The sequence below is a fragment of the Lepidochelys olivacea genome, assembly GCF_965140295.1.
Source record: "Lepidochelys olivacea isolate rLepOli2 genome assembly, chromosome: 25".
NCBI lineage: Eukaryota > Metazoa > Chordata > Testudines > Cheloniidae > Lepidochelys > Lepidochelys olivacea.
The window spans coordinates 18492357-18515302 of record NC_140435.1 but is presented as its reverse complement, the minus strand read 5'-3'; the positions used below and the strand labels follow the sequence as shown (position 1 = coordinate 18515302).

General features: G+C 61.6%; 1 protein-coding gene across 5 annotated transcripts in view; it reads right to left on the bottom strand.

Annotated features, from left to right (window-relative positions):
• PDE4C (phosphodiesterase 4C) overlaps window positions 1-22946 on the bottom strand; it is a 115509-nt gene that overhangs the window by 25965 nt on the left and 66598 nt on the right. For 4 of the 5 annotated variants that reach the window (XM_084614464.1, XM_084614465.1, XM_084614466.1 and 1 more), the window contains 5 exons: window positions 5310-5501; window positions 4648-4684; window positions 3761-3834; window positions 3416-3465; window positions 85-197 (listed from right to left, as the gene is read on the bottom strand). In XM_084614464.1, coding sequence (XP_084470590.1) covers window positions 85-197; window positions 3416-3465; window positions 3761-3834; window positions 4648-4684; window positions 5310-5501 — 466 coding nt within the window. Of the gene's footprint in view, window positions 1-84; window positions 198-3415; window positions 3466-3760; window positions 3835-4647; window positions 4685-5309; window positions 5502-10510; window positions 11195-22946 lie in introns of those variants that run through there. The other variant, XM_084614468.1, reaches the window with a different exon arrangement.

The following is a 22946-nucleotide window of genomic DNA, read 5'->3' as shown; positions in this document are numbered from 1 at the left end:
GGACGGCTGGGGTGGGGGGTTTTAGGCAGGAGCAGGGTCGGTCAGGGATCGTGGGCTCCCGCGAGGAGCTGCTGCGTCTCTCACCTTGTTGGAGGCCATCTCGCTGACAGAATGCCTGGTCTGCAGGGTCTCCAGCTGGTCCAAGCACCAGTCCAGCTCTCCCAGGGTCTCGATCGCCAGCTTCTGACAGGCATCCTCTGCGGACAGAGAAGCAGGTGGCATGGGGGAGGGTGCTCGCTGGCCAGCTGGCCGGAGGCCATGCCAGCATGCCCCAGGCTCTCAGCATCACGCCCGTGCCCCCTGGGCCATGCACAGCAGCCGCTCTGCTCCCAGCATTGAACGCCTGGGCCCAGACGTGCCCTTGCTTCACAGACCGGCGCCCGGGCAGCGTAGCAGCCTCTAGCCCTGAAGTTTTCTCTCCCGCTGCCTGGCCTGCTCTGCCCTCTCCCACCAGGGCTGTGCTGCGCTCGGCCTGCCTGCCGGCCGCGCGTGGTGCGGGGGGAGCAGAGCCAGGGGTGCTGGGGGCCGGCTCGTTACATAAAGCACAAATAGCAAATATCGGGTGGAAGTTGCAGCCATTGGTTGTGTTGCCATGGTGACAGCAGGGGGTTGGGCCTGCCGTGTTCGGTGCCAAGGGAAGGGGCAGGGCCGGGGCTCTGGGGGGATTTGGGGTCCAACAGGATAACGATCTCCGTCAGGAGCTCGAGAAGGGAGCTCTGCTCCCCCGGCTGCTGCAGGCACCAGCTACCAGGCGAGTCCTGCCCGGGGCCCAGGCAATCACACGGACTCCAGCACTGGAGCTTGTGAGCGGCATCATCCCTCAGAGCTGCCCTGGAGCTGGGTCTGCCCCCAGCGGTGCGGTGCCAGGCCCCGGACGTTGCCGGGAGCTTGTCCGAGACACTGACCGAGGCACAACCGTGGCACAGAGCCAAGGGGGAGCCGAACCCCAGCCTGGCTGGGGGAATTGCTGCGTGACTTTCTGCCATGAAACAACAGGGATTTCTGGGCCCAAGCGGCTGCTTTCCCCAATAACAGGCCACACTGCACCCCCCAGAGTCGGGGCGATGGGAGCTGAGCCCAGTACACACAGTGGGGCTTGGCCAAGCTGCCGTTTCCTCTGGGCAGCAGCCCATGGGGTGAATGTCCCTAGCCCAAGGCCCTGCTGCCCGGCTAGCTAGATTCTGAGGGCAGAGGGGATGTGATTGTCGGACCTCCTGCCGGGCACAGCCAGTGACCTGCCCTGAATTAATGCCGGTTTGAGCCAGGGTATAGCTTTCAGGAAAACCATCCCTCGTGAGGGAGACCCCAGCACAGCCCATGGCTAATTCCACTCATTGCATCTTATTCCCAGTCTGAACTGGGCTAGCTTCAACTTCTGCCGTTGGATCTTGACAGACTTGTGTCATCATAGTCCCCAGGCCAGATTAGGTGCACAGCTGCCCTGGCATTGATGCCCAAGGTGCAGGGGGCGAGGCCCCAAGTCCACGCAGGACCCCTGCCAGGATTGGGCCCTACACTGGGCCTTATGACCCTGCCCCAGACAGAGATGTCCTGGGATACCCTGTATTATAGCAGAGATGTCCTGGGACACCCTCCCATCCAGCTACCCAGAGAGGGAGATGCCCACGCCCCCTGTCCTACCCAGTAAGGTCAGGCCAGCCTCGAGAAGTACTTGGCCCTTCAACGGGGCACAGACTTCTGCAGGGCTGCCAGGCGCTGCGATGATAGGGTTTATGCCCTGCTTCCACCCAAAGGTGCCCAGGTTCCCCACTGGCTGGCTGAGGGGTGCCCCTCTGGCCCCCACATGGCATCAGCAGCCCCCACGCTCACGCCCCAGGCTGAAGCCAGCTGCACTCAGGTTTGTGTGTGTGCTGCAGGTTGGCCGGGGTCAGAGGAAGCCGGGACAGGGCCCACCCAGCAGCCCAGCTGCAGGCAGCAGGCCTCCCACCGGGGCTGGAACTCAGGCCTGGAGACAGGAGCAGAGAGTTTTATTAATGGAACGTCTGACGTCAATAGGAGACTTTTCCATCCTTGCTGCGGCATGAAGAGGAGCGAGCCAGGAGGGAGCAGGCGAAAACCCGACATGGATCAGGAGGGGCCGTGCCAGAGCCACGGCACACTCACCCCTTGGGGGACTAGGCTGGGGAGTGTGAGGGGAGCTTCATTCCCACAGGCCTGGCCACAGGAGGCCCCATCTCCTGGAAGCTGCCATTGCAGCACCTCATGGGACATGGCTCCCGGGGCTCATGATGGGGACGGTGCCAGTGACACCATAAGAGGGGCCAGGCATGACGGTGCCCATGGCAAAGGGTGGTGCCTGTGACGAAGTGGGACTGTTTTTAATGTTTCCTATGAATACTGTAGGGGTGCCTCAGTTTCCCCTATGCATTTCTTAAGTCTCTAGGTGGTGGGATAAGGGGGTGTAATTGTTGCAGAGCAAAGGGCCAGGGTACATAAATGGCCGACACTCTGTCTCCTGGCACCTGATGCCCTGGGCCCTTCCCCCCTGCAAGGTGAGAGCTAAAGGGTTGGAGAACAAAGGAATCCGGTGCCCTCCTGGCCTGGAAAGGGACAAAGCCCAGAGGAGGAGGGGCTGGAGGGAGTTTCAGTTTTGGGCTGGCCAGGGACAAGGAGCGAAGTGCAGACGGGGTTGTCTGGCTCACTGCCCCCCAAAATGGACCCGGCTGAGGGGTCCTGTTCTCTGCACATACAAGCTCTGGTTTAGACCATGTCCCTGTCGTCTAATAAACCTTCTGTTTTACTGGCTGGCTGAGAGTCCCGTCTGACTGTGGAGTTGGGGGGCAGGACCCTCTAGCTTCCCCAGGACCCGGCCTGGGCCGACTGGTTGTGGGAAGCGCATGGAGGGGCAGAGGATGCTGAATGCTCCGAGCTCAGACCCAGGAAGGTGGAAGCCGTGTGAGCTTCTTGCCCTGCAGACAGGCTGCTCCCAGAGAGGAGACTTCCCCAGAGTCCTGCCTGGCTTCGTAGAGAGCAGTTCCAGAGCATCACCCAGGGATGCCGGGACAGGCGCCTGAGCAGATGACGTGCCCATGTCCACCGTTCTCACCAGACTGACGTCCCAGCACCAAGGCGAGCTGCAGCCCTGGCACTGGACAGCAGGCAGCTGCTCTGACTTCCCGGCCCTGGGCTCTGCAGGGCAGGTGGGTGATGGCTGAGGCCGGAGATTCACGTCCTTCTTGCTGGGGAACCCTGAGCCTTGGCTCTGATGGGGCTGGGAGAGAGGGATCCTGGGGGGAGGCCAGTCGGGAGAGAGAATCCTAGGGAGGGTCTCACCCTCCCCTGTCAACTCTAACCAGCTGCTGCTGGCTGCCTCCATGCGAGCCGCCTGCGCCCCGGGACAGCCCTGTGGTTGGTTCTGTTGCTGCAGCGAGTCTGGCGCCTGCAGGGAACTTACCCGACAGGCTGGCCTTGCACACAGATGGTGGGTTGCTGCTAGAAGTTCTCCTGCAAGACACGTGGGACAGGCAGCAGCTGAGCGTGGCATTGCAGGGGTGCACCTGAGTCAAACAGTCCCCTCCCCAGGGCCACCTCCCGTACACCGGGAAGCAGCTTCTACTGTGTACATGGGAATCAAATTCTCCCCCATCTCCCCTTCCCAGCCCATTGTCCCCAGGATCATTTGCTCTGTGCTCTTGGATCTGGGGGATGCTCCCCACTTGCCCTTGGGACCTTGCCCCCTGGGATGGGCCCCCCAGTATGCATGTTCGAACCCCTCTGCTGCTGGCTGCTCCCCACTCACTTGATAGCCACGCGGTCCTGCAGATGTGTCAGCATGGCAAAGTTGCTCCTGACAGTGCGCAGGCTGGCCAGGACCTGTGGGAGAGGAAGGCAGCTGCTGAGGGCAAGCAGTGAAGAAAGACGCTGGGCAAGGGCCTGGAGCCGGACAGCTCAGCAGGCTCCCGGGGAACTACGCCTGAGAGCCCCGTGGCTGGGAGCCTGGAACGTCAGAGCTCAGACTGGAATTCACGCCACAATCCGCCCCACAAAGATGGCAGGAGCAGCAGCCCCATACGGGGAGAGTGTGGGGTTCATGGCCAGAGCTCACAGGCAGGATCTGCCCCAGGCCTGGGAGGTGGGTGGAGGTGGAGAGGAGAGGGGATGTCCCAAAGGCCTTTCTGAGCTCTGGAAGCATGTGCCAGGATGGTGCCTAAGTATTTGGGGTGTCAGGGAGAAGCTGGTGTTTGGATGGGGCAGGTGAAGTCCAGGGCTCTGTGCTAGGCCTGTCATTCTGTCCTGTCTGTCTGGACACTCCCTTCCCAGACTGCCTGACTCAGCGGCTGGGACCTATTATGCAAGAGGCAGAGTTTTCCCTCTCGGTAGAAAAGCCAAGGAGACATTCAATACCCTGGGCTCAGGGTTCTTGGGAGCAGTTTGGGGCAGGGACGGCCGTTTGCTGCGTGTTTGTGCAGTGCCTGGCACAATGGTGCCCCAAGCTGCTGGGCCTCCAGGCACACGTCTATGGGAGCGTAGGGGGCCAGTGCAGTGGTGGTAAGACGTGGTGGGTGCTGGATGGAGATGTGCTTGTCTGTGGGGAGCATGGCTTAGATCCAACTCCAGAGCAATTCCCAACTGTCCCAGCTTTGGGCCGGGACGGGACGGGCGAGCCAGGGAGGAAGAGACTCTTACCTGCGCGAAGGGCGTGACAATCATGTCTTCTCCATGCCTGTATGGGAAAAACGGCATATGAGGCCCCGAGTGAGCAGCGAGGGAGGGGCTGGGGGGCGAACCCCATGCACAGGGCTGCCCCAGAGTCTGGGCACCACAAATTAGGGGGTGAGTGATGTGCTGGCATGGAACCACCCTCTGCCCAGGACGGGTTCCAGCCTAATCAAGGAAGGCCAAGACATGCAAGCCGTGAGTCTGGGGAGCCCAGCTGGGGCTGGCCTGGCTGCTGAGCGGGCCCAAGCTGTGGTGTCTGGCCCCTGCGTTACACTAGCTGCCCCTTGGCACGATGCCCCCAAGCAATGCAATTCCAGCCCCAGCAGCTTGGCACCAGGCTCCCGCTGTTCCCTAACCCTGTTCCACAGCTATAGCCCGGTGCCCTGTGCCTCTTCTCCCTTCAGCACCAGGCCCACACTGGCTTCAGCTTTGTCTGGCTGGACTAAAGACAGACAGACTGACTCCCTGTGGGAAAGGGCCCACACAAGGGCTAGGCCCACCTCTAGTCCCACTTTGGCCCTAGGCTGGGTGTCTTGGCCTATGATGGCCTGCCAGCCCAGGGCGCATTCCCCCCGGGGAGGGGGCGTCCCAGAGGGGCTGCACGGGGACGAGGCAGGGCTGGTGCTTACAGGTCGCTGGCGATGGAGGAGTTCCGGGACATGGCTTTGGGAGACAGGTCATAGTCGCTGTCGGAGCGGTAGAGGAAGGACTCCCGCCGCTGGCTGTGAGGGACGTTCCCATGCAGGACCAGCCCGGAGCCGGGGCTGGCTTGGGGGTCCAGCGGGCTCCTCCCCGACGAAAGGCCATTTTCAATGTCAAAGCTGCAGAGAGAGGGAAGGAGGAAAGACTCAGAAGACGGAAGGCAGCGAGCCAAGACCTGCCATGGGCCCACACCGCCTTGCCCAGCACGGGCTGCTCTGGGACGCTCCTGGCTAATTTCTCACAGCTCTGAACCCCACTCAATGCACACGGGGCCAGGCCAGGAGCCCAGGGAGCCTGAGGAAGGGGAGGGAACACAGGCACAGACTGATGAAAGGCCCAATAAGGGGCAGGGAAAGGGGTTTCTGAACAGCTACAGCCCAGACTCCTCCATCAAACTGCAATTAGGGGACAGGGCTGTGGGGCAGACCCAGCCTTGCCCCACAGGCAGCCAGGCACACTGGGGTGACTGTCACAACCCCCACTTGCTGCTGGCTCTGTGGGTAGCACCCCTACTCCACCCCAGCATGCCCAGCCCCATGCCAGTCCCCCGGCACCCCGAGCACCCCCAAGGCCCGGGCACGTGGGGCTAAAAGCTAAAAGCCCCCTGCAGTGCCCCATTTACCCCCACACCCCCATAGTGCTGCAACCCCCCAGCCCTACTGCCACTGGCCCAACTCCTGCCCCCCTGGGGCAGGGCAGGCATCCTGCCCATCTCACACTGTGGTCTCCCCTCTGGCAGATTGTTTTAATCCGAGGGGAGCGGGGTCCTGGCTCTGGGAGCAGCATTGGGTGGGTGCAGATCTGGACCATGAAGTGACGCTGGGGGACGGTGCCCAGCCCTGTGCCTTGCTGAATGGGCAGGTTCTTATCAAGCTACAAATGGAGACCAGGCCTGGCCCCTGGGCATACTAAGTGCTGCTCCCCCAGCCTGAGCCTCATCTACCTGGATTCCTGCACTCAGCCAGCTGCCACCCCCTAGTGCAGGGCTATGAGCCATGCCAGGGCAGCTCAGGCTGGTGGGGAGGCCAGGGCAGGCTCTGGGCAGCCAGAGACTTCTGCCAAATACTATTTGTCTAGTGCCTGAGTCCTATTGTGGGCTTTACCACTGACTCACTAGGCAGCCTTCTGCCTCAGTTTCCCTGTTTGTGTAACAGAGGGCATGATATTCACCCGCCACTGATGAACTTCTGGGATGTGCTTTAGGCCCCCTGCAAAAGGCAGCTCTCCAAGGGCCCGGTCCAAAGCCTGCTCCAGGGAGACACTCCTGGCAGTCCTGCAGGCTGTGCACCAGGCCCCCACGATCCCTGCTAGGGACAGCTGTAAACAGCCAGGACGGTGCAGGGACTCAACACACAGGGGGGCTCAGTGCTGCTAGCCCCGGCTCTGCCCTGCCCGATAATAGTCCTGGTGGCGCTGCCCAATCCACCAGCACATCCCCCAGGGCTGGAGCAACCCACGGCAGCAGAGCCGACCTTGGGAAAAAGAGGTCAGCGCAGCCGAATGCTGCTCTAACAGCCGCTCTACAGGACTTTCCAGCAGCAGCTGTTGCCCCCACTTGGGGATGGAATCAGGAGCCCCCGTTCCCATCGACTGGCCCAGCTCAGCTAATCAGCGCGCTTGTCTCCTTCCCTGCAGGAAGGTCACAGCCGGGGTGGGGAAGGGAACAATGGGCTTGGCCGAGCCATGTACCATCCAGAGGGCTGGTTCACTGGGATTTGTAGGAACCTGTGTGTCTGTTGCATGCCCCACACTGGCTGTCCCAAGGAGTGGCAGGGAGCTGGGCAGCAGCCTGGCCTGAGGCTCAGCCAGAAGGCTGGTAACGTGGGACAAACTCTCCAGGGAGCTGGCAAGTTCCGGCTGGGTTTGGTTTGGCTCAGCCCCAAGGCCATGGCACTGGGCTCTAGCCTGTCTGAAGCGTCCCTGCTTGCAGCCTGCCCAGCTCAGATTCGCCCGGCAGTGCAAACAGCCCTTCAACGCCCCCATAAATATTAACAACCATCCCTGGTCTGGCTCGCTCCCCAGCCCAGCACTGTACAGCACCTAGCACACCTTTGTAGAACTACAGAGAGATACTGAAACGGGCTGGCAGCTTTCCTGGCACCCACCCCCTGTACAGCATGGTCCCTCCACGGAGCTTGGTGACAGAGGGTGCCAAACCGTCCAGCTAGGCCTCTTTCCCACTACTGCTCCCTGAGACCAAGAGCTGTGAGAGAGATGGCCTGCTGCAGTTTCTGGCATTAGGCAGGTGTTTTCAGACATGGCAAGTCCCTGAGCTCTCACTCAGTCCCACTCGCGAACGTCTCATGGCTGAGAAGCATGTCCCCACCTTCAGCCGGTATCGTCCCTTCCTTACCGTCACCCCGTTACTCCCCAGACAAGCCCTGCTCCAGTTCTCATGGTCGGGTGGAACCCACCCTTGTTTATGGCTAGAGCTGCATATGGAAACGCAGCCCCCGCTGCGAAGCTGAACTGAGAACCATCCCCACCCCCTCGATGGTGCAATGTCAAGGCCCAGGGCTGCTTTTCAGCAGCCCTGCCATTTCCTGGACACTGACAACGGAATTATTTGCTTTGGCCTGAGCTGCTTGTCCTCCTCACAGGACGCCTGCCCCCTCCAAGTGGATGCTGGGAGGTGGAAAAGGCCCAGCAACTTGAGTCAGCTAGTTTGGGAGCTGGAGGGGGCCCCAAGATGGGCTGAGAATTGCTGAGGAGCAGCGGGAGTGTCAGGTAGCAGCGGAGAGAGACAGTCCAGCTGTTGCTCTGCTGGTGATACAGAATTTACTGATTTGTCAATGGAAAAAGCCCTCGACTCCATCGCTTCCACAAAGCAATAGCGGATAGGGGAGTGCGCTGACCAAATCTGCCGCTGAGCCCCAGCTGGGAGGGTTTTCAAGCACTTGGGAGGACAGGGTTACAATTCAAAACGACTTGGAGAAACTGAAGGCTTGGTCTGAATTCAACAAGATGAAATTCAATAAAGACAAGAGCCAAGTACTTCACTTAGGAAGGACAAATCAAATGCACAGCTACAAGCTGGGGAATACCTGGCTAGGTGGGGGCGCTGCTGAAAAGGATCTGGGAGTTATAGCAGACCACAAATGAATGAGAGTCAACAATTTGATGCAGCTGCAAAGAAGGCTGCTATTCTGGGGTGTATTAACAGGAGTGTCGTGTGTAAGAGACAGGAGGCCATTGTCCCGCTGTGCTGGGCTCTGGTAAGGCCTCACCTGAGTCTTGTGTCCAGTTCTGGGCCCCGCGCTTTAGGAAAGATGTGGACAAACTGGAGAGAGTCCAGAGGAGAGCAACAAACCTGCTACAGTTCAGAAAACCTGACCAGTGAGGAAAGGTTACAAAACTGGGCATGTTTGGTTGGGAGAAAAGACGACTGAGGGGGACCTGGTAACAGGCTGCAAATCCGTGAAGGGCCGTTCTAGCGAGAGGATGTGGCCAATTGCTCTGTGTGTCCTCTCGGGGGGGGGGGCTGTCTGCAGCCAGGGAGATGGAGGGAGATGAGCCCTGGAACAGGCTCCCCAGGACGGTGGTGGAATCCCTGTCTTCGGAGGGGTTTAAGACCAGGTTGAACAAGCCCGTCAGGGCTGGTCTGGGTTTCCTTGGTCTGGGCTCAGCGCAGGGGGCTGGGCTCGGTGACCTCTCGAGTCACTCCCAGCCCAAGGTTGCTATGATGCTACGAAAGGACAGGTGCAGGACTCACTGCCCCAGCCGGCACCCCACACCCAGCCCTTCCAGCCCAGCTGCACTGTGCTGTCCGGGGGCGGGGGGGGAGCTGGGCGTGTTATGTGGGGGGCTCCTGCCCCTCGCAGCACATATAGAAGTGACGGTAGCTCTAATGAGATTCCTCCCCCCCGGAGTGCACACATTCCCTCGGGTGACACGCTGCGTTCTGCTCAGGTGACAGGCCCCACAGGTGCCAGGGTGTGTCAGGGAGCCACTGGCAGGATAAAACCACCACATGGCCTGCCCTGCCTGGCGCTGACCTGGGCGGGTGGGCCTGGAGGCCTCATCTCACTTTATTCCAGTCCTATAGATAGCACAGGGAGAAACCTGGGCTCTGGCCCCACACGTCGCCCGTGGAGACTTTCACCTGACGGGAGCGCTCCCCTCAGTGAAGGCGTAACCCCACCTGAAATCAGAGCTGGTGGGAGCTGCCCTCCCCAGCTCCCTGGCTTCCCGTGGGCTCAGAGACACCGGCTGGACCTTCAGTCCCTTTCTCCTCAGAGGTGTGCAGTGCAGGACTCCATGGCACAGACCCAGTGTGCCCCTGAACAGCACGCTGATCACCCCGGGATCCTCTGCTACTAACGGGGCCTCCACCCAGCCCTGCTCCCCGGCCCGCCCCGGCTCCCTTCAGCCTGCAGTGTTCCCACAGCGCTAGCCAGGGGCCCGCAGAAAGGCAGCCTGCACATCCCAGCCACCAGTCGTGGGGATCGGCCGCAGCATGTGGGGCTGAGCAAGCAGGGTCCGGGGATGGGCTTTGCTGCAGCTCAGGTGGGAAGGGCCAGGGGGGCCGTGTCCTGCCCGTGCCTGTCGGTTGCTTTCCAGGTCTGTAAACATGCCCAGACGCCGTGGTCTCTCCTCATCCAGCAACCGCTGCCCTGCCCCTCCACCCCCCATAGAGGAACCTTCCTCCTCCCTGCACCACCCCACCACACTCCAGGTCACTCCTGGCTGGGGGAGCTGGGTGCAGAGCCCTCGACACACGTTACCCCCTGTGCCTTCTCCCCTCTGAATGTGCCCAGAGCCCACGAAAGGGCAGCCAGCCCCCACTCTGCTTCCTTGCCCCATCAGTCCCAGGAGGGGAGGGAGCGAAGGATTCTCCCCAGGTGGCCCCCAAGCACCTCTAAAGGCAGCAGAGCCAGAAGGAGCCCCTCGGGTTGGATGCCCTGGCATTACAGGCCATGCCGAGGCAGCAGGCTCCAGCCCCAAAGCCAACAAGCAATGGGGTTCCCCGGCCCCAGGCTGGCTGTTTCGCACAGAGCCCATTGCCGGAGCCTGCACTGTGGTCTGTGGGCTGGCAGTGTCGGCAGCCAGCTGGCCTGAGCCTGGCTGCCCCCAGGATTTGACCCCTTCCACTGGGGAGTAGTGGCCATGCGGCAAGCGGCGCAGTTACCGTCTGTGCTTCTGCACGATGTCGATGGGCCGGTTGACAGCGCGGGATGAGCCGGCCAGGTGGCCGTTGCAGACCATAAGGGCGCAATCTGCCAGGGCCACAGAGCCACAGTTTGTGGGCAGGCTCATTCTGTCCCGTGCCCTCCAGTAGCTCTCACGCCAGCAGGCCCCGGCCCCTCCACAGCTGCAGAGAGGGCGAGTCTTCTCCTCTAGCGAGCTCAGCGCGGGGGCCTGGCCCGAGACTCCCGTGGGCTGCCCTGCAGCACCACCATCACTGCATCCAAGGCCAGCTCCCCACGGCACCTTCCGCTGCACCCCTACGTCTAGGGGGCTCTGTGGAGCTGCAGCCCAGGGTGGGCTTGGCACGGGCACCTCGCCATGCCGCGCCCAGCTTCCTTCAGCCTCTCTGCTCCCACGAAGCGGCTCCACACAGCCATGGCTGGCTCTCCCAGCCTGTCCCCTCTCCACGCTGCCCAGCTCCTAGCGAGGGTGCCGGCTCCCCCAGGCTGGCTGCAGGCTCAGATGCACCCCCCCTCTTCTCCCTCCCCCGGTGGCTGGCTTGGCTTTGCCTTGCTCTGCCCCAGAAGTTCCTTCCCTCTGCCCTGCTGCCAGCCGCAGCTCCCAGCCCTGGGTTGCTCCCCCCTGCCAGCAACCGGCACAGGACCCTCTGTGAGCCCAGCTCGCCAGCTCCGCCGTGATGTCACTGGGGGGAGGAGGGAGGGGCCAGCTGGCACGTTCAGCTGTCTGCAAATATTTCCCTTTAACTCCTTCCCGCCCAGCATGTGCCTGCTGGCTCCTGCCCACGGCCTCTCCCTGGCGCGCCCCCCGGGGCACGGCTGGCACAGGCTGCCTTGTGCCCCAGGAACCAGTGTGCCCGGGGGTGCAGGCAGCAGAGCTGTCGGCTGGGCAGAGCCACTCTTGCAACCAGCAGGTGAGGAGTTAACACAAGTCCTAGGGTGGCCCCCTGGAGAAGCAGGGTAGCAGGGGCCGTGCTGGGGACACGGGGGCTGGATACCACCTGGCAGCAGGGTAATAACTTTGTGGTTCCAGACACTGCAGCCTTTTTGCCACAGTGACCATGAGAGGCAAATCCACCTCCCCCAGGCTGGTGCCCACGGTTCGTGTCCGGACACAGACGTGGGGCTCAAGGGCACTACAGGCAGGATTTCACCCCCTTTGCTCAAAGCCCCAGATTCCCCCTGCTTCCCCAGGGCCGCAGCTGAGCCTGTCCAGGAATGGGAAGTCATTTATTAGTGACGCTCTGTCCCACTCTACAGCCCCCACGACCATCACATCCGAGATCCTCGCTGCGGGGGACACGTTTCCCGCCACTCCCTGAGGCAGGGCTGTGACCCCAGGAGGCAAACGGGGAAGTGAAGCACAGACAGAATCAGCAGCTGGTCCATGCTCACAGAGCAGGGACCTGCTCCCACTCTCCTGAGTCCCACGCAGTGCCCTGTCCACTGGGCCAGCCGGCCTCTTGCCCCACGGCTGCTGGGCTCGCTGCACCGTGCTCTGCAGCCTTCCCCCCACCACATCCGTTTAGAGGTGAGGGCAGCAGAAGCAGCCCAGTGTGGACGCAGCTAACGCTGCTTAGCATGGGGTGACTGTTCCCATGGGGCAACGGGGTGATGCTGTGCTGGGGGGTCCCAACCCCAAAGCCTTTCCCTGGCATTTCACACAGGTTTGTCTGGCTCCTGCTGATGTTTCCAAGGGTTCTTCCAGGTGGATGAGCGGGGGACCCCAGCCTAGCTGGGTCCAACTCCCTGCTCTGCCACAGGCTTCCTGTGGGGATCCTGGGCACTGTGCTTCAGTTCCCATCTGCCTGGGGGTAAGAGCCTGGCCCTGCCTCCCAGGGGGCTGGGAGTGTAAACACAATGAAGACCATGAGGCTAGCACCTACCCAGCCTTGCCCCAGGTTCCTCGCAGTGCCTGGGGCTGATCACCTGTCCGCATCCTCCACCAGGGCAAGTGGCTGGCCAGGCGCACAGAACCTGAGCCGGGGCTGCTGGGCTCAGAGCTACTCTTCAGGCCAAACCACCCAAACAAAGCAGCTCCTCTGCCCACCCTGACTTGGCTCTCAGGCTTTCCCAGTAGGGTCCATTCCTGCAGGAACCCAGCTTCCTAAGGTCAGAGAGGCTGAGCATCCTCAGCCCTTTACAGAACTCCTGGCCCTTTCCCAGCTGGGTCGGATCAATGGGCAAGGTTGGCCGGCCCTTAAAGGGGCACTGCCTCACGGCCCCTGCTCTCCTCCTCTGGACCCCTGGAGGGGCTCTGCAGACAGAACTGCCCTCCGCAGGGTTCTGCGGGGTGAAGTAGGTGCGAGTGCCAGGAGAGGCCCCAAAGTGGGCAAGGCTGGCAGCTGCACTGGTGTGTTACTGGGCGAGAGCAGAGCATGCAGGAGAGCTCCCCTCGGAGCTGTCCCTGCCAGCGATACCGCCCATGCTTCAGACAGGCAGCGCTGTGGAGCACCAGCCGAACAGCCACCCGGGCTCTGCCCAGGCTGGCAGCAGAGAGAAGCAAGACTTCCCACTAACGCCCCTTTCCAGTCACCCTCGGCGCGATCTGTAACTCCGGCGGGTGCACACAGTCCGACGACCGAAGTGGGGTGGAAATTAAGGAGCTGAACTGGCATGCGGCCCTGGGGTTTTTAATGGCCATGTGCTGCCAGGGCGTCAGTTTCACGACTCTCGGGAAAGGCTGCATCTCCAGCAGTGCACCAGGCTGGGCCCTGGGTCAAAAGAAACAGTGTCCCCGGCTGACGCGCCAACTCCACTTTCTGCAGAACCCGGGTGCTCCGGAGAAGTCTCCTCCCCTTGGCCTGGCTAGCCGCTGCTCAGCTGGTGAGCTCTGATCGGGCCAGGCACAAGCCAGCAGAGCTGCAGCGTTGTCAGCTAACGGGTTAGTTTAGCTTTTCCTGCACGAGGAAAACCATATGCAGACAGGTGCAGGCAAACCCTGAGGGACCACCAGAGCAGAGGGGCCTGAGAGCCCCTCTCCAGCTCACAGCTTGCACCTTTGCCCATGGCCCATTCTGCTCCCCGACATAGACACACACAGCTCCTGGCATGGGCGCTGCCTGGGATGTTTCTGGCCAAAATGCCAGGGCAGAGTCTAGGCTCCAAGCAAAATCCAGCCCTGTAATATTTGCTCCAAGCATCTGGGTGCCTCCCACAGGCCAGAAGACAGTGCTGGGACAGGGGGATGGGACAGTATTTGGTCTGAAGGCTTCTAACCTCCCAAACCATGTGTAGGTGCAAAAACTTCCCCAGCCCGCCAGACCTCCTGGGCTGGGTGTTATCCCCACTCTAGTTCAGCACAGAGGGTACTTAATCTCTGCCCAGGTGCCTTTCACACTGGTACCATTTCTACATCCAACGTGAATGGTCTGGCAGGGAGGAGGGGGCATCCCCTGTCCTGTGTCCATCTGGACTCTGGGAGCAGCACCAAGGTCCCGGCAGACCCCCCCTAACAGCCTTTCTTCAGACGCCTCTGGAATGCCAGGCAGACTCCTGTGTGCCTGATGCTCTCTGCAGAAACATGCCGTGCCAGCAAGGCAGGATGGCATGTGCCTCCGTCGAGGAATGGAGCTGGCACGAACCCCTGGACCAGCACAGGTTTGTCTGGAACAGCATGTTTACCAACATGTGCTGTGCACAGACAGTCTCCCCACCCTCTCATCTCACCTGCCTGGGAAAGGGAGCTGCAGGCCCTCTGAGAAATAGACCGATGGCTATCTGGATTCACAGGATACATTCACACTGCAAATAAAAGGTGTGTTCGTAACCCACGTGAGCAGGGAAAACACGGCCACTCAGCTGTCCACTTGGGTGTTAATCAGAGCAACTCCAGGGGCTGAGACACGTTGAATTGCAGCCTCTTCCCTGCTATCTTATCCTGAGCTAGCTCACGTGGGTTATGAACACGACTTTTACTGGCAGTGTGCACATGTGCAGACTGTCCCCCTGCTAGAGCCCCCCCAGCCGGGATGTTCCTTGTGGCACCTGACTGCACCCCCACTCAGTGAGTCCCCAGGGCTGCCCCACAGCAACACACTCAGCAGGGTGGGGTGCAGGGAGGGGCTCGTTCTCCTTTCTCCAGCAAGGGAAGAGACTCAGGGCCACAGTTGTGCCAAGCACCTTCCACCAGCACGAAAGGTGAGCTAAGGACCCACGGCCCAGCGAGGCTGCCGGCCTTGTGTGCCGGGGAAGCCATCCCCACAGCCTGTGCTCCACCAAAGCATGCACAGGTCCCGCCAGGCCCCTCTCCCCGCTTGCCCCTTCTCCAAGCCACCACTGTGACAGAAACGGTGCAGCTCACAACCGCGCGCAGGGAAATCGTCAGGAAGGTTTCCTGGCCTGGCACAGCACCCCTGCGGCTCCCATTTTCCCAGCTTCTCCCTGCCGGATCCTGGCCCGGCTTCCATTTCCATGGTGCCATGAGAAAGTGCGTGGCCCCGGGAGCAGAGTAAGGAGGAAAGCCACCCGGCCAGGGGAAAACAAGCTGTGTGCCCTGGCCAGTCTGCCTGTGAAATCCCTTGTGACAGCCCCACTCACAGGGGCAGTGGTGGGTCCACACGCTGGGCCTGGGACGGCCAGTCTGGCAAATCACTTTCCTGCATGCCCATGTCCCCCCTGTGACGCAAGGCTGATGGGGAACCATGGTGCCAATGGTCAGAGACTGCAGCCCTTGGGCTTGCAGCAGCATCCTGGGCCCAGAGCCGAGCTTACCCTGCAGGGGGTTTCTCATCTGGAGCTCACCCCAGGCCAGACCTGGCCCCGTTCTCACTGCCAGAGCCACATCCCCTGCCAGTGCTGCCCAGCCTCACACAGAGGGGGGTAATGATGTGGGCTCCCTGCACTGCCCATCACAGCTGCAGGCTGGATCCCAGCTGCCCTGGTGCTGGGCGGACGTGCGTCACTGGAGCAGCTCCCCAATTGATCCAAGCATCGATCCACCCGTTTGTGCCGAGATGCGACCTTCAGCGACCTCCATGAGCCAGCCGATCCCCAGACACGCAGCTGGGACGGGTGCTGAAGAGGCCCCATGCCACTCCCACTGGCCTTGTTCTGAAGGCAAGTAGAGCGAGGGCCCAGGAGGAAGGCAGGAAGCCCATGGGGGCAGCAGGCTGAGCGGGAGAGCTCTCCCTGGCGGATGGGCCCCTGGCAGGCAGCTGCACATGCTCTGCTGTCTGCAGTCACAGCCGGTACCCGATGGAGGTGGCTCATGGGTCCCATTGTGCCCATCTCTCTCTCTGGGGCCAACGGGATCCTTACAAGACGTCTCCAGCACGGGGGCTTCCAGCCTTTCTGGGGAGACAATTCCCCAGGCTCATACATCCTCCTGGCAGGGCGTCCTCCTTGGTACTCGTCACTCCAGTTCCTTGCCCTATGCCCCGGGCCTGTCCCATTTGTCCTGGAGCTGGCCTGGGATGGGACTGTCCTGGCCCAGCAGCATGAGGCCAGCAGGTGCCTGGCCGAGCAGCACAGGAAGGGTTTCCTCCCCTAAATACACGGGGCTCGGAGCAAACCACCAACCTCCCGCGGTCTCCTGGTCCATTGAACTGTCTGATTTCAGAACACGGATACTTTGCACTTATGCAGACGCAGGCCTGCAGCCCAGCGTCCCCAGCGCTTCATTCATTCAGCATCTCTCTGCAAACGGCAGCAGCTCTCCTGAGTGAGGCAGAGGAGTTAAGATCTGCGGCAGAGCTGGGAACCCAGGAGTCCGGACTGCTCGCTAGCGCAGCCTGGGGGGACGGGTCACAGGGGGCTGTGAGTCTGTTCGCCCGTTTGCCTGCCTTTGCAGCGTGCAGTGACGCCATGGGAGAGAGGTGCTGGGGGCGTTAGTAGGAGACCGATTTCCACGACTCCCTCAGGTGTCAGAATGCAGCCAGAGTGTGTCGCAGAGAGCCCCGGAGATGCTGCAGCCGTGGCTCCATAGTAGCTGATTTGGCTCTGTCCCAGGTGCCCAGGCCTCCCACACGCAGATGGGCCAGGAGGACAGGGTCCCCAAACATCACCCTCCATTCTCCCCCACCCCATGGGAACCGTACCTTAACCCCCCTTTCCCTTCCGTACGTACCCCATGCAGGAGTGCCTCTGGACAGGGGAAGGGCTGTCTGGCAGCATGCTCCCGGGAGCCAGAGACTGCCTAGCTCAGGACCAAGCTGCAGCGCAAATCTCCACGCTCCCACCCTCACCTCCTGGCATCTCTCCCGGCCCTCTGACTCGGGAACAAAACCCCCTCTGCCATGCCCGCTGCGGCCCCATTGACTGCTCCACTCCAAGTTCGGAGACTCACTTTCACTCGGCAGAATGCGCTTGAAGAGGGAGTCTGGCGGCAGGGAGACACCTGACCCACAGGGCTGTGATGAGCCGCCGCGAGGTGCGAGCCACCAGCAGCAGCCCGGGATTCCAGGAGCCGTGCGACCGGTGGGGAAACACGATGTTCGTTGTCTTCAATTGCTTGTTTTCACGTTGCTGGTTCATTTCTCCCATGGTACCAGAGATATGGAGCCCCATTGTGTCTCCTGTTCTCCAGTACAAACCGTCCTGGTGAGCTACAGATCTGTGGTCTATCCCCAGCCCCCAGACCAGAATCTCTCTGATACCGTCCAAGCTGGGCCCTGCAGGTGTCAGCAGCTCCAGTAACTTCAGCCACCCCTGAGCCAGGTGGCCCCAAGCCCAGAAAGATGAGCCATCCGCCCTCAGAGGGACCCAGGACAGCGAACCCGACGCAGGGAAGAGAGAGGGTCCTGGGGGCCCTTTCCGACATGCCTGTGAAGCCCTGGGAGCAGGGGCTTGCCTTGCCCCAGCAGCAGCCAGCGGGTGGCCCCGGGTTTGTTCCAGGCCCCTGGATAAAATGGCTCCATAACATTATTTTGCGCGTCCTCCCAACACGGCCGCTCGCCACAACGGCAGATCAAGAAGCACCTCATCATTTGCAGCCTGGTCCCGGGCCAAGAGAAACTGCTGCATTCGCTCCTAAATAGGAAATTCTGGCTCTCAAGGGCAGACACCACTGCACTCCATCCGGCAGGGGCAGCTCTGGCCGCGTCTGCCAGGCTGCCTCACAGCCGCGGGCACGGAAACCCGAGCCAGGCTGCACTGGGCAGCCCCTGGCCTGCCCCTCTGAAGAGAGGCTGTAGCTCACCCTTTCCCAGCCCCCTCCCCTATTCTCTCCTCAGCACCCTGGCCCAGCGTCGGGGCGATGCCCATGGACCCTCCGTCCTCTCCAGCAGGATCCCCAGGTTCCTGGGGGACTCAGGCTTCACAACCCCTCCAGGGCCGGTCCTCGATACAACAAAGCTCCCGAGCGGTTGGTCGGACGGTGAGGAGAGAGACTGAGGGGAAAAAAGCACTGCAAAGGCTGTGGATGGGCAAGAGGAATGTGCTGTGGCCAGGCCAGAAGAGCCCAAGGAACATGCTCCTCCAATGCCCCCCAGTGCCCACCCCTAATTCCGGCTCATGGACGCAGACCTGGGGCACAGAACCCCTTGTGAAACAGACTGGAAGGGGAAGCTGTGACGAAGTGGGACTGTTCTTAATGTTTCCTCTGAATACTGTAGGTGTGACTCAGTTTCCCCTAGGCATTTCTTAATGCATGGTGGGATAAGGGGGGGGTGGGATAAGGGGGTGTAATTGTTGCAGAGCAAAGGGCCAGGGTACATAAATGGCCGACACTCTGTCTCCTGGCAACTGATGGCCTGGGCCCTTCCCCTCTGCAAGGTGAGAGCTAAAGGGTTGGAGAACAAAGGAATCCGATGACCTCCTGGCCTGGGAAAGGGACAAAGCCCAGAGGAGGAGGGGCTGGAGGGACTTTCAGTTTGGGGCTGGCTGGAGACATGGAGTGAAGGGCAGACGGGGTTGTCTGGCTCACTGCCCCCCAAAATGGACCCGGCTGAGGGGTCCTGTTCTCTGCACCTACAAGCTCTGTGTTAGACCATGTTCCTGTCGTCTAATAAACCTCTGTTTTACTGGCTGGCTGAGAGTCACGTCTGACTGCGGAGTTGGGATGCAGGACCCTCTGGCTTCCCAGGACTCTGCCTGGGTGGACTCGCTGTGGGAAGCGCACGGAGGGGCAGAGGATGCTGAATGCTCCAAGCTCAGACCCAGGAAGGTGGAAGCCGTGTGAGCTGTTTGCCCTGCAGACAGGCTGCTCCCAGAGAGGAGACTTCCCCAGAGTCCTGCCTGGCTTCGTAGGAAGCAGTTCCAGAGCATCGCCCGGGGACGCCGGGACAGTAGCGCGTCCGGGCCCTGGGGAGGCAAACAGCTGGTGCGATTCACAGCACATTGGAGCCCAAAGCAACACAGAAGATTGACCCAACAGGCCAGGCTTCACAGGGAGAGATCAGTGAGTGTGGGCAGCTGGGGCTGTGCCCAGAGCCCTGGCAAAGGAGGTCACTGCATGCCCACGGCTACTGTGCCTGCAAGCTCCCAGCGGGCGAAGCTATTCTCCAGCCAGAAGCAAATGCTGCTACATGCCCTGCAGCAGTGCCCCAGGCTTGGCAGAGTGGCCCCAGAGCCTTCTAGAGCCAGACTTGCAGCAGCCACCAGTGAAAGGAGAGATTGCCTGTGTCTGCCAATGGGAGCTCAGATTTCCTGGTCAGTCTCACGTGATTTGGTGTCTCCCTGGCTGCCCCAGCTGCTGGAGTCAGGGGATTGGAGTGGGCTTGTCTCTTGCTGAAGAAAGAACAAGAGATTTCTCGTCCTCCTGGCTGTAGAGCAAAGTTTGAAGTTGTGGCCCGGGGGTGACGCCGACTCTCAGAGACAGGTGAAGACCCAGACCCCCCGGTACGATCTGTCCAATGCTCCCGGCTCTGGGGCCGGACTCGTGATCTTTGCGTGTTTGGCTGGCTGCTGAGCCCATCGGGAGTTCTGGCCCTGGCTCACGCTCATCTGTGGGGTGGAGTGTCCAGAGCCCATTCCCTCTTCCTGCTGCCAGGCCGCGCCGTGGGGTCCCAGCAGCACGGCAGAGCCACAAGGAATCGCGAGAGACAGTGGAGAGGTGGAAGTGGCATTGTTACCTTGTCTGCGCCATTCTCTCTCCCCCGGATCTGACCTGATCCCGGGGGACTCAGCCCTCCCCACCTGCTGGGCCTGTTTCAGGCTCTGCGGAGCTCCCCGGAGCAGGGATGGACACAGCCACCGTTCGTGCTGTGGGTGCCCAGCCAGGACTCCGCAACCCTGGCCTCCAGCTGGAGCTGGCCACAGCCCTGGTGCTATTTCGACATGGCTTTGCCTTACTGATGGGCGGGTGCTTTAAAAGCCAAAGGTCTCACTGCCCCCTGTCGCCTCCCGCGGCAACGGAGGGAGCTCAGCGTTGCTGTCAGCAGAGCTCTCGCTCCGTGTCCTGGTGCCCACCCACGTGGCCTGCGAGCTCCAGCAGCAAGGCCCCTCCCCGGCCCAAGAGCCCCCGCCCTGAGCCGGGCCCCACGAGGCATTTGGGGCGCTGGGAGCCACCCAGGGCAGAGCTGGTCCAGGGAACAGCCACTGGATGCAACGGCTGGAGCTGCCCAGGAGCCATTGGACACCTCCTGTCCAGAGCGATGTTGGGCTTGGGATCTCCTATTGCACCTCTCTCAGCAGGAGTTTGTCCATCCGTCTGTCCATCTGAGAGGCTGGTAAAGTGCCCCCTGGCTTCGGTTCCCTGCTCTCCACATGCAGAGCCTGGTTTGCAGGGGCGGAGCTCCCACTGCCCCCAGGGAAGGCCAACGGGCTGCAGGTGGCTCAGGTGAATCAGGCCCAAGGGGCAGCATCCAGCAGCTCCCACTCAGAGCCATGGAGAAGCCCCCTCTCCCCCGAGAGCAAGAATTTCTTGGAAGATTTGGCCCTAGGTGAGTGATGCTGAGGCCCCCCACCGGTGCCCAGCAGGAACAGCTGCGCTGCATTGGGACTGTGCACGGCCCAGCAGTGCAGGCGAGAGCCCTGGCTCTTTGGGTGCAGGAATGCACCACAGACCAGCAGCCCCAGGGAGCAGGCTGCAGCTTCACTGCGACCTCTGGCACCGAGCGCAGGGCAGGGCTGGACCTGCACAGGGGAGCTCCTCGGATTTTATTGCTGGGTCTCTGGCTGGCTTCACTTCCTAGCAGTGCAGCAACGGCATTTCCGCCAGATCAGCAAATCTCCATTAATGCTGAGGGCCTGGGCCCTCCTCTCCGAATGAAGTGCCTAACGAGAGAGACCACGTGCCAGCTGCATGAGCATCTTGGCTGAAAAAAAGCCACCGGGCCCAGATCTGCAAACAGCGAGAGCCAAGTCCTGCCATGTCCTTGCATGGGCCAAGCCCTGAGTGGGGAGAGGCCATTAAACGAGCAGGGACCTCCACTCACCGTAGCCACACAGGAGCTGTCAGCACTGGCACCAGAGCTGGGGACTGCTAGCCATTTCCATGGTGAATAGCCAGGGCCCCTGTGTCACGGAGTCCCCGGGCGATGCTCTGGAACTGCTCCCTACGAAGCCAGGCAGGACTCTGGGGAAGTCTCCTCTCTGGGAGCAGCCTGTCTGCAGGACACACAGCTCACCCGGCTTCCACCTTCCTGGGTCTGACCTCGGAGCATTCAGCCTCCTCTGCCCCTCCGTGCGCTTCCCACAGCCAGTCTGCTCAGGCGGGCTCCTGGGGAAGCCAGAGGGTCCTGCCCCCCAACTCCACAGTCAGACGGGACTCTCAGCCAGCCAGGAAAACAGAAGGTTTATTAGATGACAGGAACATGGTCTAACACAGAGCTTGTAGGTGCAGAGAACAGGACCCCTCAGCTGGGTCCATTTTGGGGGGCAGTGAGCCAGACAACCACGTCTGCACTTCACTCCTCGTCCCCAGCCAGCCCCAAACTGAAACCCTCTCCAGCCCCTCCTCCTCTGGGCTTTGTCCCTTTCCCAGGCCAGGAGGGCACCGGATTCCTTTGTTCTCCAACCCTTTAGCTCTCACCTTGCAGGGGGGAAGGGCCAGGCCATCAGTGGCCAGGAAACAGGGTGTCGGCCATTCTCTGTGTCCAGACCCCTGCACATACCTGCCCTCTAGGGCTCTGCAATGATCATACACCCTTACCCCACCACCTAGATACTTAAGAACTGCATAGGGGAAACTGAGGCACCCCCACAATATTCAGAGGAAACATTAAGAACAGTCCCGCTTCATCACACCCTGCTGTGGGCGGAGAGCAGCCACTGGCAGAGCAGAGAGAGGAAGGGGCTCGTGTGGCGTGGGCTGGGTTGCCCGCCATCTGTTTAGCCAGGGCTGGTCCGGTGGCACTCAGGCCTCTGCCAGCCATTTCCCAGCTGCCTGGCAGGGAGACCATGCTGAGCAGGAGGCAGGGCCAGGTGCCACTGGGGAGTCACCCTGTTCAGGGCTTGCTGTTGGGACCCCGGCAGGGACCTTGCTCCCGGGGAGGGTGCTGGGGGGAGCATTGTTAGTTGTGCCAGGGGCTTTGCCAGGCACCCTGCTGCCCTAGGAGCCCCGAGCCCCCGAAGCAGCAAGGGCCCCCAGCAAGCAAGGCCCTCACATCAGGGTGGGTTCTGTGCCCACATCTGCGAGGTGCCCCGTGTGCTGAAGAGCCTGCCTGGCTGTGCAATGGCCCGGGCACTGGGTTGGGTGTCTGTCAGGACTCCTGGGTTCCAGTCCCAATTCTGCTACCGACATGCTGCATGCCAGCAGGAGGGGCAGACACCAGTAAAATGGGAGCAAGGGGGCTGACCCATGGCTGAGCCAAGAGGGGCCAAGTCGCTGTTATTATTTCAAAAACCCACAGTAAGGTTAGCAGGAAACCAGTGCAGCCCCAAAGAGTGTGGTGCAGCCCGGAGCCACTAGGTATCAGCACAGACAGGTCCATGGAGACACTGGCATGGCCCCGGGAGCCCGGTGTGCCCGAGGGCCGTGCCGCGGAGGTGCCAGGGGCCCGCCGGGGCCCAGCACACTCAGGTCTTGGCACCGCGCCCTTCCCAGGAGACTGGTAACTGAATTCAAACGTACTTTCCGTCCCACACTGTCTCCTTTGATGCACACCGGCCAGTCTGGGCCTGGGGCAGGCCAGCCTGGGAGGTTTGTTTCCTCTATAAATAGCTCTTGTTGCCATTGCAAAGGGCTCAGCTGCTCACGTCCTGCACCGGAGGCAGGGCAGCCCCGCGACCCTGTGCACGGAGACCTGCCGGGCCAGCTCTGGGGCTGTCATTCCTGCAGTAGGCACTGCCGTGCACCCTGCCCCCCAGCTCAGGGACTGGGGGGAGAGAAATCCCAGGAATGGAGTGGAGCTGCCAGCATCACAGGCCGCCTTACGCAGCCTGTCTGGAAAGGTCACCGGGACTGCGGGCCGGCGCCAGGCACCATCTGCGGAGCAGTGGCCCAGGGGTGCAGCCCGCCACACTGCTTGTTGTTTCATGTCCAGTCACCCCGCCGACCCCTGCCCCAAGTGGGCAGATGCAGCCGGCCCCTCCCCCCAG